Source organism: Uranotaenia lowii, chromosome 1 (genome assembly GCF_029784155.1).
Source record: "Uranotaenia lowii strain MFRU-FL chromosome 1, ASM2978415v1, whole genome shotgun sequence".
Lineage (NCBI taxonomy): Eukaryota > Metazoa > Arthropoda > Insecta > Diptera > Culicidae > Uranotaenia > Uranotaenia lowii.
Genome location: NC_073691.1, coordinates 93,622,590 through 93,639,572, shown reverse-complemented (window position 1 = coordinate 93,639,572; position 16,983 = coordinate 93,622,590). Strand labels below are relative to the sequence as shown.

The following is a 16,983-nucleotide window of genomic DNA, read 5'->3' as shown; positions in this document are numbered from 1 at the left end:
TGGTGAATGAAAATATCATGAGTGGAAATCGGATATTGTTTAAAATAAAAAGATCATCTGACTAATTCATAAAAAAAATTGCGAGTTTAAAATTTCGATTGTACAGTAGAAAATCTTGCTTAAATAATATTCATGGACCATTCTAGGTGAGGCGGTGTTAAGCCAAGGTTGCCGAAAAATATTCTATGTTTTTTAACAAAAAAAACTGTATTTCTGTAGTTTTACCCTAAAAATCTGTGACAGTTTTCTGTGACGCTATTTTCATCAATTTTATTGAAAAGTCATATCAAACACAAACCAAAAGCATTGGCTTTAACAAAATTCTTAGGAAAAAACAAATATGATTACTAAAGTCACCAAATTTCCACGAATCAATGTAATAAATTCAAGATAAATATTAACCTAAAAAGCTACATTTTCAAAAAAAAAAACGATCAGATTGAGAAAATTCTGAAAAATCTGTAAAAAGTTTCGAAATTCTGTGATATGTAACACAGATTCTGTGATGAAGCTTTGCTCAAAATTCTGTGAAATTACAGTTTTTTTCTGTGATTTCGTCAATCTTGGGTTATGCCTCAATAAGTCATTATTTTTACAATAGTCATTATTTTTACACGATCAATCTAAATATGTTTCCTAAATTATAAATTAAATATTAATTTTTTTGCGTTTTTTTCTCTGGTTGAGGGTCGCGTAAATAACCTTGAATTTATTGAATTACGCAAAATTTTCAACTTGAAAATTTTAAGGTTAAAAGTCATTTTTGCGTTTTTTTCTAGTCGGGCTTCGCTTAAAAACCATGATTTTTTTTTAATCAGGCAAAATTTTCAACTTGAAATTCTTTTGGTAAAAATTCATTTTTTCGATTTTTCTGGTCGGGAATCACGTAAAAACCTTGAATTTTTTGAATCAGGCAAAAATCTTTTTTGTGAAATTCTAAATTTCGATTTTTTTCTCTAAATTTTTAAAATATGAAGACTAACTTCCAAGCTTTAAAAATACCATAGCTTGTTTGAATTTTAAGTTTAAATTTCCACATTTTGCAAGAAAGCTGAAATGATTTTGGTTTTAAAAGATTGAAATTTCTTCCTCCTTATTTCACCAAACGTTCAAATTTCCTAAAATATCAAATATTTAAAACATTAAATAAATTATATCTTTTAAATGTCAAACTAGCAATAGTTTAGTCATTATATTTGTAAAAAGAAGAATTGGCTTTAACAAAGAAGAAGTGAAGTTGTTTCTTCCTCTTTGGCTCCGGCTAGCTCATAAATTTAGCCAAAAAGGGAACTTGTGGTGATTTCCGAACGATATCACGAAAACATAAAACTTTAATGTTCATTTACAACATTGCCTCAGCAAATCATTTTATTTTTGGCTCCAATGAAATAGTCGAAATTATTGTGGGCGGTAGGTAAACAAATAACAATTCATAATTTTCGACTTACGTGCAAAAAACTGCATTTTGTCGCACTCGGTGGATGGCTCGCTGACCCGGAGTTTTTTTTGTGCGTCGATCTCCTGCTGCCCTGCTGTCATCCTCGGACCAATCATCACGCTCGCCACCAAGCAATGCGCCTCCGGGGACCGGCTAACACACCCCGGTGGCTCACGGAGTAAGCGACCGCCTATCGCTGCTGCCGCTTGAAAAGCTGCGAGTTTTCGAAACCCGCCACCAGATGTCGCGATTGCCTCACCCGATGAATGTTGTGGATTCTGGCCACGAGATGTCGTGCTGGTCACCATTGGGCTTTCCCACACGATGTCGATTCTTCCGGGACGGAACTGCTCCCGCTGCCTGCCTGAGATCGATTCAGCACTCCACCCGGCGGGTGTCAAGCGCTCTGTCGACGGATCTATTTGATACACACAAACTTTCGGCCAGAGGAACGAAGCTCCTGGAACCACGTGGAAGCCGGGTGACCTTGGCTCCCCTCGTTCTTTCCGACGACTCCTGTGTGACCGGACCTCCGATTCCAGCCGCTTCCGGAGAGATTTCCCACGGACGTGAAAGATTTCCGTGCCGAAAAAGAAAGAGCCCTATGGCCGTTTGCCGTTAGGAAAAGCTAATCCAGAGCAAGATGCCCTTAGCCTTTTTTGGGGCTCTTTTCGTGTTTTCTTGTTTCCTCTTTTCTTTTGTTTCCGTACTGGCTCGTACCCACAATTGCATTAAAGCAGATTCGATATCGTCCTTTAATTTGCCTTCTTCCACTTGCTTGCCGTTTTCTCGGATTCCTGGCTGGTTTCGTTTGCCACGATCTCGTGATCTCCGCTGGTGAAGCAAAGAAAACATGAACTAAGTTTTCTGCTGTTTCCGATTTTTAGCATCGACTTTTACGGATGATCTATTTTGTGAAACTCACCAGATTTTGTCGACAAAGGAGTCGAGTGCCTTCTTCCGATGAGCTTGCCGTTTTCCGGTTTCCGGACTGGCAATCTCGTGACTTAGCTAGTTGCGCGAAGAAAGTAGGAGATTAGTTTTTCTGCTGTTTTCGATCGTTGGCGTTGATCTTGCAGAATCTTTATTTGCTGTTATCTCACCAGAACTGCTGCCGTTCGAGGCTTCGCCTTACACGGTATCTTTGCTGTTTTTTCCAACAGCAGGGCAAAATGCTTCGCGGCGTCACTTCTGCTTCTCGCACGATTAAAAGGCACACTCCCGGAAACTGGCGGTTTTTCGATCGCTAGCGTCTGGCTTTATTTTTTTGTTTTCTCGATGTTGGCAATATGGGTACACGGTGTTTCGGAATTTGTTTACCTCACTTTATTTGGGTTCTCGTTTACCCAATTTACTGCACTGAGAGTAATTTGCGTCGAAAATGATTTGCAATGTTTTGAACATTTATTCCGAATTGGCTTAAGCACAGAATAAACCAAGTATAATATTTAATTGTTACATATTTTTGAAAAACAAAAAAAGGTTTAAGAGGTAAAAACTAGCAATTTCTTAAAAATTTCAACAAATTTATATTCCATTAATTTATTCCTCAATTACAAAATGTGCAGCAGTTTCATATCTTTCTTTAAACTTTACAAGTTTTTGCAATCCTTGCACCCTGCTTTGCAACAAAATTTTTAATTTTTCTAAATGCAAAGTCTGAGTATGCCTTATTTCATAATTTATACAAATACAATTTTTTCAAAATTTCAACCAGTAAAATTTAGAAATGGTTAAAATTTTATTTGAATTTATGATTGTTAAAAGTATTTCTGTTCCAACGTTTTTCGTTTACCGGGCTCAATTTAAATCAATTCCGAGTGTTACTTAACCCCCCTTTTTTCCTTCATTATTCATCTTTATTTTTTTTAACACTTTCTCTCAGGTGAGACTTTACATGACCATTCAGAGCAAAAAATTCAATCACAGCAGCCCATGAAAATAAAACCACCCATCCACGCAACTCGTTGCACACTGCACTGCACACAGATCTAAACACAGAAGTTTCACCAACATTCCAGTTTTCTGTTTCTTGTTATTGTTTTCAAAAAATAATCATTTGTACTTCATAATCGAAGAAATATCTCAATGTGCCCCAAGAACAGCTTATTTCCGAAAACAGTTTCGCTTGCATTAATAAACAAGTATAAACGATTCGTTCGAAACTGCAAAATCAGCATGACGGCAAAACTAACTGCTGTGGTTTTAAGCTTCAGATTCTTATGACCACCGAAATCGAAGAATAACACCACTTTCTTCACTTTTCCCTGTTTCACAAACTTTACTGATTTAATTCTTCGATTCGATCCGGTTTAATTTTCACACTTACAAGAAACTCCTCAACCAACAAACGCGACGAATTAACGCCAATACGGAAAAAGTACGACTGCATCCAAGCAAAGCCAACGTAGAACCGAAAACATAGGGAACATTTATTTTACAAAACATTTTTGAAGGTTAATTTGTTCCCCGAAAATACGTTATCTGTTCCTCCAACGAGTGACACACTGAAATAAATGTTTGAATAGATCTCAAAGTAGATTCGCTTATATTAAAACAATGAAAAAAAAATCTTCATTTATAACATTTTTGAACAATTTTTCAGGTTCCGGTTTTGCGATACAGCTTCCTCACAATAAATCGTAGTTTAGTTGTCCAACTCCTACAATACTCAAACTTTGTGCATAATCCAATTGAATCTATGAACTTCATTCTCTAAACAACAACGGTGAACAATATGTGTTTGCTCGAATCCCGGCCGTGATTAATTGCTCTCAAACCGATTGCACTAAATCAATAACAAACAACAATCTAATTAATTGTGATTTATGCCTTTCTCAAACTTTCGCCCGCGAGGCTTTTGTTGCTCGCTGGGCTGGCTGAGATATTCTTCTTCGGACGAATGTGTGTCCTAGGATTTTAAACTACTTATCATTTTGTTATCAAATATGTTTCTAGATTTATGAACTGAATAATATTTTTTGCTAAAAATTTTAGCCCTTGTAGCGATGACGAGATAGTTTGTATACATTTTCTTAAAACAACCCAGCTGATTTATGTCATTCTTGCGATAATCTTCCCCCTATACATTCCAATCATGAATAATTATCCAATTAAAATTATTTCGCTGCCCACCGCGAACATAATGGTGGCATGTTTCAATTGTGTGTTGATTACATTTGGCGACATCAGATTTTCGCTCGAGTGTGTTGTATTTCGCATGATTGGTGGCATGTTTTAATCTCTTACGGCATTCGATATTTTGTTTGCGAAAGTCCATCAACGATTGTGTCTCCTCTTCCGATTCGGTACGACAACGATCTGGAATGCATCCTCTTTCCCGGAACAGGGAAAAACTTGTCGTTCGTCCGGCGGCTGCAAATGCAATTTTGCACCTCCACCGAAGACCCAAAGACTCGATATACAATAAAAATAAATTATTCTCCCATTTTCGCTTCTGTTTTGCAGACATTTCACACGCCTTCGTTCGGTGACGAGGAATTTGACATTCCTACAATGAACGCTCATCTTCAACAACAACAACAACAACAGCAGCAGCAGCAACAGCAACAGCATCAACTGGATCAACAGCAGCAGCAGCAGCAATATCAAATGCACAACAACGGCCAACACCCACCGCCCCACATGGGAATGCTAAATGACCAACAGCAACCGCAACAACAGCAGCAACAACAGCAGCAGCAGCAGTACAATCAATGGCATCAGGATTCACATTTAAATCACCACAGGTACAATAACTGGGTTGCGTTTATATGCTTGTTTCAGGTTATGTTTTCCAGGATTGTCGTCATCATCAACACAGCATCACACCCACCACCCCGTCTAGCTTTTCGCATCGTGCATTTGCGCGCGCTTTCAGGCAACAGCACTTCAGCAGGTGTTCGTTTCGTCACCTATAAGCAAATGTGCAAAAGGCTCTGCCGCAGACAGCAGAGCCAAGCAATAATATGATTGTAATTTGATACGAGACGGATTTAGAATAGTCTGGTGGTTCTCAACAAATGTGTTTCTCAAGTTTTTTTCTGCAAAACTTTAAACTATCAATATTTTTCATTATTGAAATTTCAACACATACCACAGAATGCTGTTTTATGCCCAGGTCTTGTTCAATGTATAAACCAAAGTTTTCTTACACGGTTCTTTTACAAAGCTCTTTTACACGGTTTTTTCGCAATCAGCACTGTGTCTGAGAAAATATCAATGGACAACAACTAGCAAGTTTTGAGGTTGGAAGACATTAGACAAGAGACACATGAAACATGAGACATGAGATTAGAGATCTGAGACAAGGGCATCAAGAATGAGACTCTAGACTGAGACATGAGACCTAAAACTTGAGACCTGGAATATTAAACATGAGACTTGAGACGTTGAAACCTGAGAACTGTGACAGAGACATGAGACATGAGACATGAAAAATGGGACTGTATACCTGACACATGAGACTGAGACTTGATACATGAAATCTGAAATAGGAAACCTGACTGAATTGACAAGAAAATTTCAAATTCCAAAAACTAGAAGTATGACACGTACACAGCCAGATCTTGTCAGTAAAATTCCGGTGAATAGTAAAAATACATTTATCAAGGCCGGGCCCACTGTGCAGTATTGGACAACTGGAACCAGCCAAAAATCACTCGATCATTTTGAACTTCAATCCACACATCAGTTCTGATTAACACTATAAAACAAATTTTCTCCAAGTTCCACTTTCCATTAGGAGTATAAGTAGAAAAAATAATAAAAACTGCAGAGCAACGAGCAGATTAGACTAGAAGTAATAAAAAATATTTGAAACTTAAAACAGAATCACAAAACTGAAACCTGCTAAATATTGAAAAGGAAATCGGATGTAAACTGTAAATATAATTGTAAGATGTACATAACTGTAAATTACAAAATTAAATATTATAAATTCACCTAGAAATAATAACAATACCAAAAATGCACAATAAATAAGGAAATTGATTTCTAAAACCATTTCTTACTCCTGACTATCACAGAAACTCGAAACAAATTATCAATTCAACTGAAACGATTCAAAATAAATCAGAATGAAAATTTAAATCAATTTTATTTCCGTTGAGTTATTAATAAATTATTCAAAATGATGCTCATTATTCTGAACCCGAAATTTTAAGTCAATATTTCTGAAACATCTTAAAACGAAGCCAAAAAAATTCAAATAATGCTAATATTAGAATCAGGGCACAGAAATAGATTACATAAAATATAATACCAGATTAAAAAAAAAAAATTTCATCACGATTTAAAATATGATTTTTGATAAGGAAGATAATATCAATTTTGAACTCAAGAGAATATATTCAAAACACATAGATGATGTTTTAATATAATTTAATTAAAGTAAGACATTATTAAATTATTAATTTTATTTCAAGACTGCCAGTGATCAAAGTCAGAGATAAAATCCTTTTTCAAATTTAAATTCTTCCAGTTATCCAATTTAAAGGCAAAAAAAGTTCATTGGAGTTCACAATAATAACTTCATTAATTTAAAATAAAACATGCTTTTAAGAGGAGAAATCACCGTGAATTTGTTTATTGAAATTAATTTGCCGCTTTATCGGTGAGGATTAAAGAGTTGAAATGAAAGACGGATAGAAGATCAGAAGAAAATTCTAAGGTGGTGAAAAGAGCGAAGAGCATTTGAAATAGAAGCTTGACCACATACTAAATTCTTTGTCCCGCATCAATTAACTGTATTGAAGGCACATGTGCACTCACATGGCGGTCGAACCATCCATAATTAACTGTATCGAAAAATGTAGTGCCTCCTCTGTAGGGTACTACTTCTTCAATACAGTTAATTGATGCGAACAAAGAATTTCGTGTGTGGTCAAGCTTCTATTTCAAATGCTCTTCGCTCTTTTCACCACCTTAGAATTTTCTTCTGATTTTCTATCCGTCTTTCATTTCAACTCTTTAATCCTCACCGATAAAGCTGCAAATTAATTTCAATAGAACATGCTGAGAAATTGATAAAAATATAAATAAGGAATTCCGAATAAGTTTTTCTTATGAAAAAAAAAAGATTTATAGGCTTCCTAGAAGATTATGTTTTCTGAACACAAAAACTCAGTCTTCAAAATTAAAGACAAACTTGTTAAAAGTATTTAAATTTTTTTTAATAGTTTGACTATAAAATCGGTAAATTTATTTTAAAAAAAATCTATAAAATTTGGTTAATTTATTCCATTTTTAAGATAAGTTAACCACGTTTAATTGATTTTTGTAAAGTTTTTTTTTTTGAAAATTGATAAAGATGGAAAGAAAAGTTAGGAGAAAATTTTGGCGACGAAAATTTATCAATTTCTTCAAGAATATACATTTTTATCAATATTCCGAAAATAAATTTACAAAAACATGTAAATTTATTTGAAAATTAAAATATTCAATTAATTTATCGGCTTTATAGGCAAAAGTTATGTTCTTTTAGTGGGAACATTACAAGATTTTATTTTGTTCGATTATCTTGGTTTTACCATCTTTTTTGGATTCACGACTTTATATCAGCGTTGCGGTTGGCAGACAGTTATAGAAAAACTTATCCGGTACAGCAGTGTTTCATGTTTGCTCTTGAGCTCGAACTCACGGACATCGGCTCGGGAAACAACTGACTTGCCAACAGAGCTTCATCAACCAAGCTTTATCAATTCTACTCGCTCATTTTCACTATCTATTTATTTTTTCTAGATTTTAATCCGTCTATAAATCTTAAAATGATTCTAAAAGGACATAACTTACACCAATAAGGTCAATAAACTAAATTAACAAAATTTTCATATATTAAAACAAAATATTAACCTTCCAAAGCCGTTCGCTAAATATCCGTTTCGGGGAAATATGAGTTGTAATTTGATTTCGCTCTCCTGGCTGTAAATGTTAACCGATTTTGATGATATTATATTCATTGTGTAGGTAATTTATTCTTATTACTCAACATTTCAAAATAAAGTCGATATGTATTACCAGGTTTTCAGAAACTGGTTCAGAAAGTTAAAAGTCCGAAAAATCAATTTTATTTTTAAAATACTCATAACTTCTGACAGCTTTTCTGTATTTAATTATTTCATTGATGTTTGAAATTGTCAAGAATCCATCTATCCGACAATGTATAGATATGTTGGGGTCCAATGAAAGTTTTTACCGCTATGACAGATCTTCCGGTAGAAAAAAGTCTTACTTTAAAAAAATGACATCCAGTTTTGGCTTTGCTTAGCTGTATTTCATTTCTCAATGAACCGATTTTAAAAACTCAAATTTTAGTTTTTTGGCGTTAATTTGATCATTATTTTCATAGAACATACTTGGTCTGTCAAAACTACCAGTTCATCAGTATATTGGAATGATGATAAAGATGTTTGAAATGTGCGCTTCGGGTCATATTGACCCGAACGGCTTTGGAGGGTTAAGATGAAAATGGTACGTTTTCAAAATTTAAGAAACAATTGTTTTCTCAATAAAAAAAAAAGTATTTATAGAACTTAATTGATGATTCAAATCACCAAAGTTGTTTAAGGGGGGGAGAGGGGGGGAGGGGGTAGGGTCTAACACTTTCAAAAAATCGATTTTTTTATTTTTTTATTTTCTTATTGTAAAACATTTCAAGAATGTTGTGTCAAATTTTCAAGTCAATTGAAGCAAAACTGTAGAAATTATAGGCCTTTATGTCCTCCTATCTAATACTGCAAGAAAGCAAGAGCAGAAACTTCAAACGCGTTTTTCTCGAAAGCACATTTTTAAAGTCCATGGACATCGTCATTTGAAAACTACTTATCCGATTCTTTTCAAATTTGGAACATATTTTCAACATATAAAATACCAGACCCCAACGTTTTTCTTTTTTTGTTTTTTTTACTTTGGGGAGATTTTACAGATAAAAAAATGGCGGATTTTTTCGTGAAAAATCGTAGTTTCTACTTTAAACAGTCACAAAAATTTCATAAATTTTTTTTAAGTTAAATAAAAACGTTGGGGTCCAGAAAAAAATCTATTAAAAATATTTTGCTCTGATTTTTTGACTTCAGATGATTCTGTGCTGAGATACAGTGTCCACCGCAAATCCTGTTTTCTAAAAGGCATCCTCGAAAGTGCTCCGTCAACGGCTCATTTTTCAATATTTTTCTACGAAAAAATTACTAAATGTTCTTTTAACAATGCTTTGTATAATGCAAAAAATTTGAATACATGTGTTTGAACGATAGCTCTAGAAAAAAATCGTGAAAATGGTGTTTTTTTTACCCGTTAGACCCTAGAAATAGGATTATAACCAGAGCTGCAAATTATCAGTGTCAGACAGCCAATGTCAGCCGACTTTGATACTGCTTTGCATGTCTATGTCATGCGATACTGATTTTTGGTCAGCGACATGTGCTTACAATGTCATGACCAAGTTGAATGAACGACATCATGCTTGCTACGATTTTTTTCTTCTTACGGCCAACAGCAACATTTTTTCAACTGTAGCGCAACTTATAACGTAAAATCCCTCCCAAAACAGCCAGAAAATGGAATAGAAAGATGATCGTATTTGTGGTGCGAGTGGAGTGTAATAATGTCATTTAATATTGATATTGCTGCCTGACCGACATTGTAGCTTGGTCATTCAACTCGTAGATGACTTTGATAGTCTTTCGATAACATTGACTACTAGACGTTGGTCAGGTCGAAAGAAATTGACTGAAATTTATCAGCCTTGATTATAACTGCAACGATTTGTAATCAAGAACATCACTGACTGAATCACTCGAAGGAACTTCCATGCGCTTGAAATAAATATTTGAACTTGAATTAGCTAGGCGCTATGCAAACATTAATCAAAGTCTCTAATCAATACAAGTTTCGCAAAAATTTTCTCGCAATTCGTTACAAAAGCTCTTATTGGAATATATTTATCCCGTATTAAGAAGAAGGGATTCAATAAAAAAAAATACTTAGCTTCGCTTTACTGCAAACTACCAATTCTGCCAGAGGATCTTCCGAGAAGAGAATTTGTTGAATCGATTTTCAATAGCAGGCAGGATAATTCTGCTTTACTATCGGAGGGTATCGCTAAACTACTTGGTCAGTAGTAGACTTTTCACTTTTCGATAAATTTCTTTTCAAAAATAAAATTTTTCTTAGCACAACGATTTTGACACACGCGGAAAATTTTCTTCGTCTTTTTCCGTCAAAGCCTACTTTCGTTCTAAGTTCCGCTGCAAAAAGGAGCGCATAAGAGCAAATTCACTCGTGTTGGGAAAAATTTGTAGAAATTTTGACTCTTGTGGCACACATTGAAAACTTTACCATGCAAGAACATTTTCAAGATCCTCAATTCAGTTCGGACTTCAATTTCTTTACAACCTGTGTTCTACTTTCGCATGTGATGCGAAAGTAGCTCGATTTCTATCACATACGGCTAAAATAGAAACAGTGCTGTAAAAAAATACAACGCCCAAAGATCTTGAAAACATTTTTGCATGGTAAAATTTTCAAAATGTGCTACAAGTGTCAAAATTTCTACCACTTTTTCGCAACACCAGTGAACATGCTCTAAACGAACACAAAACAGAAAATCGTGTCCAACTGAATACGGTATAATATTCGGTTACTAATGCTCTCAAAATTTGGCGTTAATATGTTCACAGCCAAAATCTTCACTTTCTGTTCTATTTTTCTAGACATCTCAGTAAGAGCAAGTTCACTCGTGTTGGGGAAAAGTGGTAGAAATTTAGACACTTGTAGCAAATTTTGAAAATTTTGCCATGCGAAAATGTTTTCAAGATCTTTGACCGTTGAATTATTTTACAGTGAAACAGTGCAATTTCAGCCGTATGTGATAGAAACATTGCTATTGCCTCACAGCATGCGAAAATAGAACACGTGTTGTATAAAAACTTGAAGGCCGCAAATCTTGAAAATATTTTTACATGGTAAAATTTTCAAAATGTGCTACAAGTGTCAAAATTTCTACCACTTTTCCCCAACACGAGTGAACTTGCTCTAAGCTTTGCAAGGAAAATTTTTAATTTACCATTTTTGACACCTTTCATAACTTTTTTTAGTTGTTTTGACAGCCAAAAATTTGTTTGTAAATTTAGAAAGCAATTCATTCAATCTTGATTCAGCACAACGATTACTTAGGATGATAAATATTCCTTGGTTCTTGCACTACCTATATGTTATGTGGACAGACCACGACCCCACTTTTACTTCAAAAAATATATTCGAAGTTAATAAAAAATGTTTTCAAAATATATTTTATGATTTTCAGGGTCTTCCATTGCTAATTTCAAAGCTGGTTAACCGTAGGATAAAATTAAAAAAATCGCAAAATGCTTTTTTTCATAGTCGATAATTTTATTTTTTCATAGAACTGTGGCAAAAACGTTTCAAGAAATTATAAACGCCATTAAGCAGAACCTGATTTTTTAACTACTTTTCAACGGATTCGAAATTTTTATTTCAAAATGATTATAGATTTATTCACGTAATAATTAGCGTCTACTGCTATCTGGTCAAAAACAATAAAAACGCATCTAAAAACATATGGAATCCATAGATAATTTTTGCAGCGGTCTGCTACCTACTCATTCAATAAAGATTATTTTTCTGGACTAGGCAGGAAAACTAGAAGAAGTGTGATGTCTGTCACATAAGACAATCAAGTTTATATACGTCTGTGCTTAATGTATTTTCTCAAATCTAATTCGACAATTGTTATCCATTCTGTTTCACGATATCTTCTCCTGGATGACTCCCCGGGGCTGGCCAAAAGTAGTCCATACCCGATGCAATCGCCAAATCAGCCCACATATCATCAGCTGAGCAGTCCTAGTCCAAACAATCCAAACGCAACGCTGCACGTGATGCAGCCACCCCAGCAATCGTCCCCCCAGCAGCAGCAACAGCAGCAGCAGCAGATGCACCCACGGATGTCACCGCAGCTGGGATCCGGTGCGCCGCCTCACTCAACGGCCGGTCCACCGGGAGGAGGAGGGGGCGGAGGTGGGGGCGGATACATAGGCCGGTCGCCACCGCAAATCAACGCCGGCCATCACCACATAGGCAGCAATGGCGTAGAACCGGGAACCACCAGTGAGGACAGCGACGATGCCATTCCCGTGAGTAACCACTTTTGACATTTTATTAAATATACCTACATCCAACCTTACCAAACCAAAAAACCCTTACAACTGATGACCGATGGATTCTCAACTTTGTTTCATCTCTCGGTTTAGGCCAACACGTTAAAGCGGCCGTCGCCGGAACCGCTGTACGATAACGATTCCAACAGTTCCAAAGCGTCCGCGGCGTCGTTAGCGAAAAAACCAAAGGTAGCCAAAAAGAAGAAGAAGCGGGACCCCAACGAGCCACAAAAGTGAGTAAAAAAGTCATTGCAACTTTTATGGTTAATTTCTTCTCTAAACTTAGATGTATTGAATACTGACTAATAGTAGTAAGTTACTATTAAGCATTATGAAAATTTACTTCAACAATCTCAGTTTTTGGCTGTGATTTTTTTAATTCTTGGCATAATATACATTTTTGAGAACGTCACGACGTTTTTCATTTAACAAAACCAAAAATTAGTTAAGTTTCGGATGTTCTGATATTCACGCCGTTATTCAAGAACCAGGTCCTTAAAGACGAACACGAAATTACTGCGACACATTCAACAAGGCATGACTTTTTTACCATTGGGTAAAAATCAACCAAACTTTGCACACTTCTCATTGATGTGTATTGTTTACATGTTGTCAAACTCGAAGTCGTGTTTTTCGATTCAACGAAAACGGAGGTGAACCGAGTCGAGAGAAAAAATTCTTTCCAAACACCTGGAATTTCCCGACCTGTCGTACCGGCAGTTGGGGATAATTTTAAACACTCGCCATTCAACCGTCTCCAGAGTATTGAAGCGGTTCCAGGAGTGCTGTAAAGCAGCTGTAAAAAAAATCGGGACCGGAGAACAAAAAGACAGAAAGAAAGGTGAAGCGGATGATTAAAGCAAATCCCAACGTCTCAAGCCGTGATTTGGCTAAAAAGATCGGCATGTCGCAAGAGAATGCAAAGAAGACAGCTGGACTACATGCATAGACAAGGTACAGAACTTCTCAAACCACGATGAGCGGCAACAATCGGCGGCTAAAACTCAAGCACGAAAGCTCTACGAGAAGATGCTGACAGAATATGGCTGCTGTGTGATGGACGACGAAACGTAGGTATATAAAAGCCGATTCTAAACAATTCCGGGGTTGGAGTTTTTCACCGACAACTCGCTAACTTTCAGCTACTCAGTTCAGAGTAACGGTTACTCAGTTGTCGCCAAAACCGCACCTACTCAGTTCTGACTAAACGGCCTTTACTCAGATCTGACTAACTGACTTTTTCGCGACTTCTGAGTCGGGGTTACTCAGAATGCGCGAATGATATCGGAGCGGGTTTTGACCTGATTTTTTATGCTGGAAAAGTAAAAACCTGTATAATTTTTGGAAAGAATGATGCATTTGTTGATTCAATAGAAAACAAGTTAAAATATTGCACATTAATCTTCATTCAAAAAAAAAAAGTTATGTTCAACCATTTCATTTCCCTCCCGACGGATGTTTCATTATGCACCCCGGATTCGTAAAGAAATCATCGTAATTCCCTGTAAATAATCAAAATTACGTTATTATTATTAGATTATCGTTAAAAATGTACACTTACCATATCAATTTCCCTATTGTTTGTTATCGAAAACAAACAAAGTCGACGGCTTCGCACAAACTGATCCAACTTTACTCAGTTGTCGCCTACAAGCACCCGAATTCGCTGAGTGCCAATTTTCGAGACGTCTGAGTAGCCGTTACTCGGAAAAACTGAGTCGTTTTAGATCAAGCGACGGCTGCGCCATAGAAAAGGCGATGTCTGAGTAAAATAGAGTCGGGCTCTGAGTATTTCAAAATTAGCGAGAAGAGCATCAAACGGACGCTAAATTTTAGAAGAAGAAAATGTTGAAATTCACCTCCAAATATCTTGTTTGGCAGGCCACCTGCTTTTGTGGACTGAGGAGTGAGCCTTTCATGACAAAGGGCACAGTAAATAACGACATCTACTAATCTGAATGCCTCGAGAAGCGCCTTTTGCCGTTCTTGCAGCAGCACAACGGAGCTCCGCTATTTTGGCCAGATTTGGCATCATGCCACTATGCTAAAAGTGTCCTGGAGTGGTATGAGGTATTTTCTTCATTTTGTTCCAAAGAACATGAACCCGCCAAACTGTCTGCAGCTGCGCCCAGTGGAGCAGTACTGGGCAATAATGAAGCGGGAACTTCGGAAGAGCAAGAAGACAGTCAAAGACGAGAAGGACATGGTAAGAAAATGAAAAAAAAAAAACTGAGAAACTGGTACCGGATGGCCACGCGTTTGTCCAAAAGTATCCTCCAGATGATACTCCGCTTTGCATCGAAGTTAGGGCATAGGAAAAGGAAATGATCAGGATCTGCGTGTTGCTCCACAGTTGTACATAGCGTTTTGTATAATCCTATTTCTATGCAAATTCGCGGGTAAACGGGAGTGGTTACTGATCAGTTTTGATAAAATTATTATTCGTCTTCTGTCTAGTTGCAGCTGCTGAAACCATGGGTGTGTGTTAACTTTAGTCACAACACTATTACAAAATCGACCTTTGAGCCCAGCGTTCCACGCACTTTGCCATCATTGCTTGGCGTGTTGTAAAATCGGAAAAGAGAGATCATGGCTTGTGATCGTGTATTCCTCTGGTATGTCATCTCTACACGCATGTTTTGCTTCTTGATCAGCCCATTCATTTATCTGGATGCTTCGATGTGAGGGAACCCATATAAAATGAATTTCAGTACCCAGAACGTTGGTGGTATCAATTCCTGTCTGGTTGATTGACCTCCTTGCCGCGTCATGCTCCTGCTATGAAATCATCGCCTTTAAAGACATGGCCAAATGACCGCACTAGCGAACAGCAAAAAGTCAACTGGAGGCGGAGTTTTACTTGCTGTCAACTCTAGACTCCCGTCTCAGCTTATCGAAGGCAGTTCTTGGGATGATTTGGAGCTTCTTTGGGCCCGCATTGATCTGGGTGATCGGAAATTGTGTACATGCCTCCTGATCGCTCTAGTGACCCACTTGTAGCTGAGTCTTTCTCGCGGTGCCTATCCAAATTAAGCTCAATCTGCTCTCCCGAAGATGACATACTTGTTATCGGTGATTTCAACACGCCTGGCTTGAAATGGTGCCCTTCCAATGACGGCAACGCGACTCTTCGCCAGATTAGCAGCTTTGAAAACGTAAACGGCCGTATGCTAGACCTCTGCTTCATAAACGAAAGCTTCAAGAACCCGACTATTAATTTAGCTCCTGCTCCTCTTGTTAAAGTTGTTTCCCATCACCCAGCTATAGTGGTCTCACTCGATGTCACTAGAGTTAACGCTCCTAAAGAGGAAAACGCTCCCTTCTACCAGGACTTCAAAAACGTCGACTACGAAGCTATCTCACTCGTCCTGGATTCTATCGAATGGGAGAACGAGCTCGATATGTCTAATCCCGATGCAGCCGCTGCGACTTTTTCAAATATACTGAACTATATAATTGACCGCCATGTTCCAGAACGTAGCTTACCCTCCAACCCACGAATTCCCTGGGTCACTATTTAATCAACTGCGACAACTGAAGACGGCAAAAAACCGTGCTCTTCGAAACTTCAGCAAGCACAAGTCCCTCTGCACAAAGGAAGAATACCGCAAGCTGAACACGGCGTACAAAAAAAGCAGCAGGCGTTGCTACCAGAACTATCTCTACCAGCTACAGCGTAATTTTAAGACCAACTCGAGATCTTTCTGGAAGTACGTCAAAAATCAGCGGAAAGAATCCGGGCTCCCGTTTCAAATGTTTTTGAACGGCCACACAGCGAACACCGATCTGGAAAAATGCAACCTTTTTGCTGAGAAATTTTCTAGGGTTTTCACAACTGGGTCCATTTCATCAGAGCAACTGGATATGGCTGTAGGAAATATCACACCTCTAGACTCTTCCTTAAACGGTATTGCCTTCGATGACGCAGCAATTTTTAAAGGCGACAGCAAAGCTTAAAAATTCATCATCTACGGGTCCGGACGGGATACCAGCTATCTTCTTGAAACGTTTCATACAACATTTGCTGAATCCCATCAGACATATTTTTCGAGCTTCGCTGGACTTCGCAACCTTTCCCTCGCTCTGGAAAGAAGCTTACATGTTCCCTGTTCACAAAAAAGAAAATAAGAGAGATGTGAACAACTACCGCGGAATATCAGCTCTTTGTTCGATAGCCAAACTGTTCGAATTGGTTGTTCTGGATCCGATTTTCCCGTCCTCAAAACAATACTTTTCCAACGATCAGCACGGATCAGCCGAAACGATCCACAACAACAAATTTGCTGACTTTTACATCGTTCGTGCAAGATAGCTTCACCATGAAGTCACAAACTGACGCCATCTGTCTGCTGCTTTCGATAAAGTAAA

General features: G+C 37.2%; 1 protein-coding gene across 7 annotated transcripts in view; it reads left to right on the top strand.

Moving 5' to 3' along the window:
* LOC129740301 (TOX high mobility group box family member 3-like) overlaps nucleotides 1-16,983 on the top strand; it is a 326,492-nt gene that overhangs the window by 217,609 nt on the left and 91,900 nt on the right. For 6 of the 7 annotated variants that reach the window (XM_055731940.1, XM_055731937.1, XM_055731938.1 and 3 more), the window contains 3 exons: nucleotides 4,907-5,187; nucleotides 12,246-12,591; nucleotides 12,709-12,848. In XM_055731940.1, the coding sequence (XP_055587915.1) occupies nucleotides 4,907-5,187; nucleotides 12,246-12,591; nucleotides 12,709-12,848 (767 nt within the window). The remainder of the gene's footprint in view (nucleotides 1-4,906; nucleotides 5,188-12,245; nucleotides 12,592-12,708; nucleotides 12,849-16,983) is intronic. The other variant, XM_055731936.1, reaches the window with a different exon arrangement.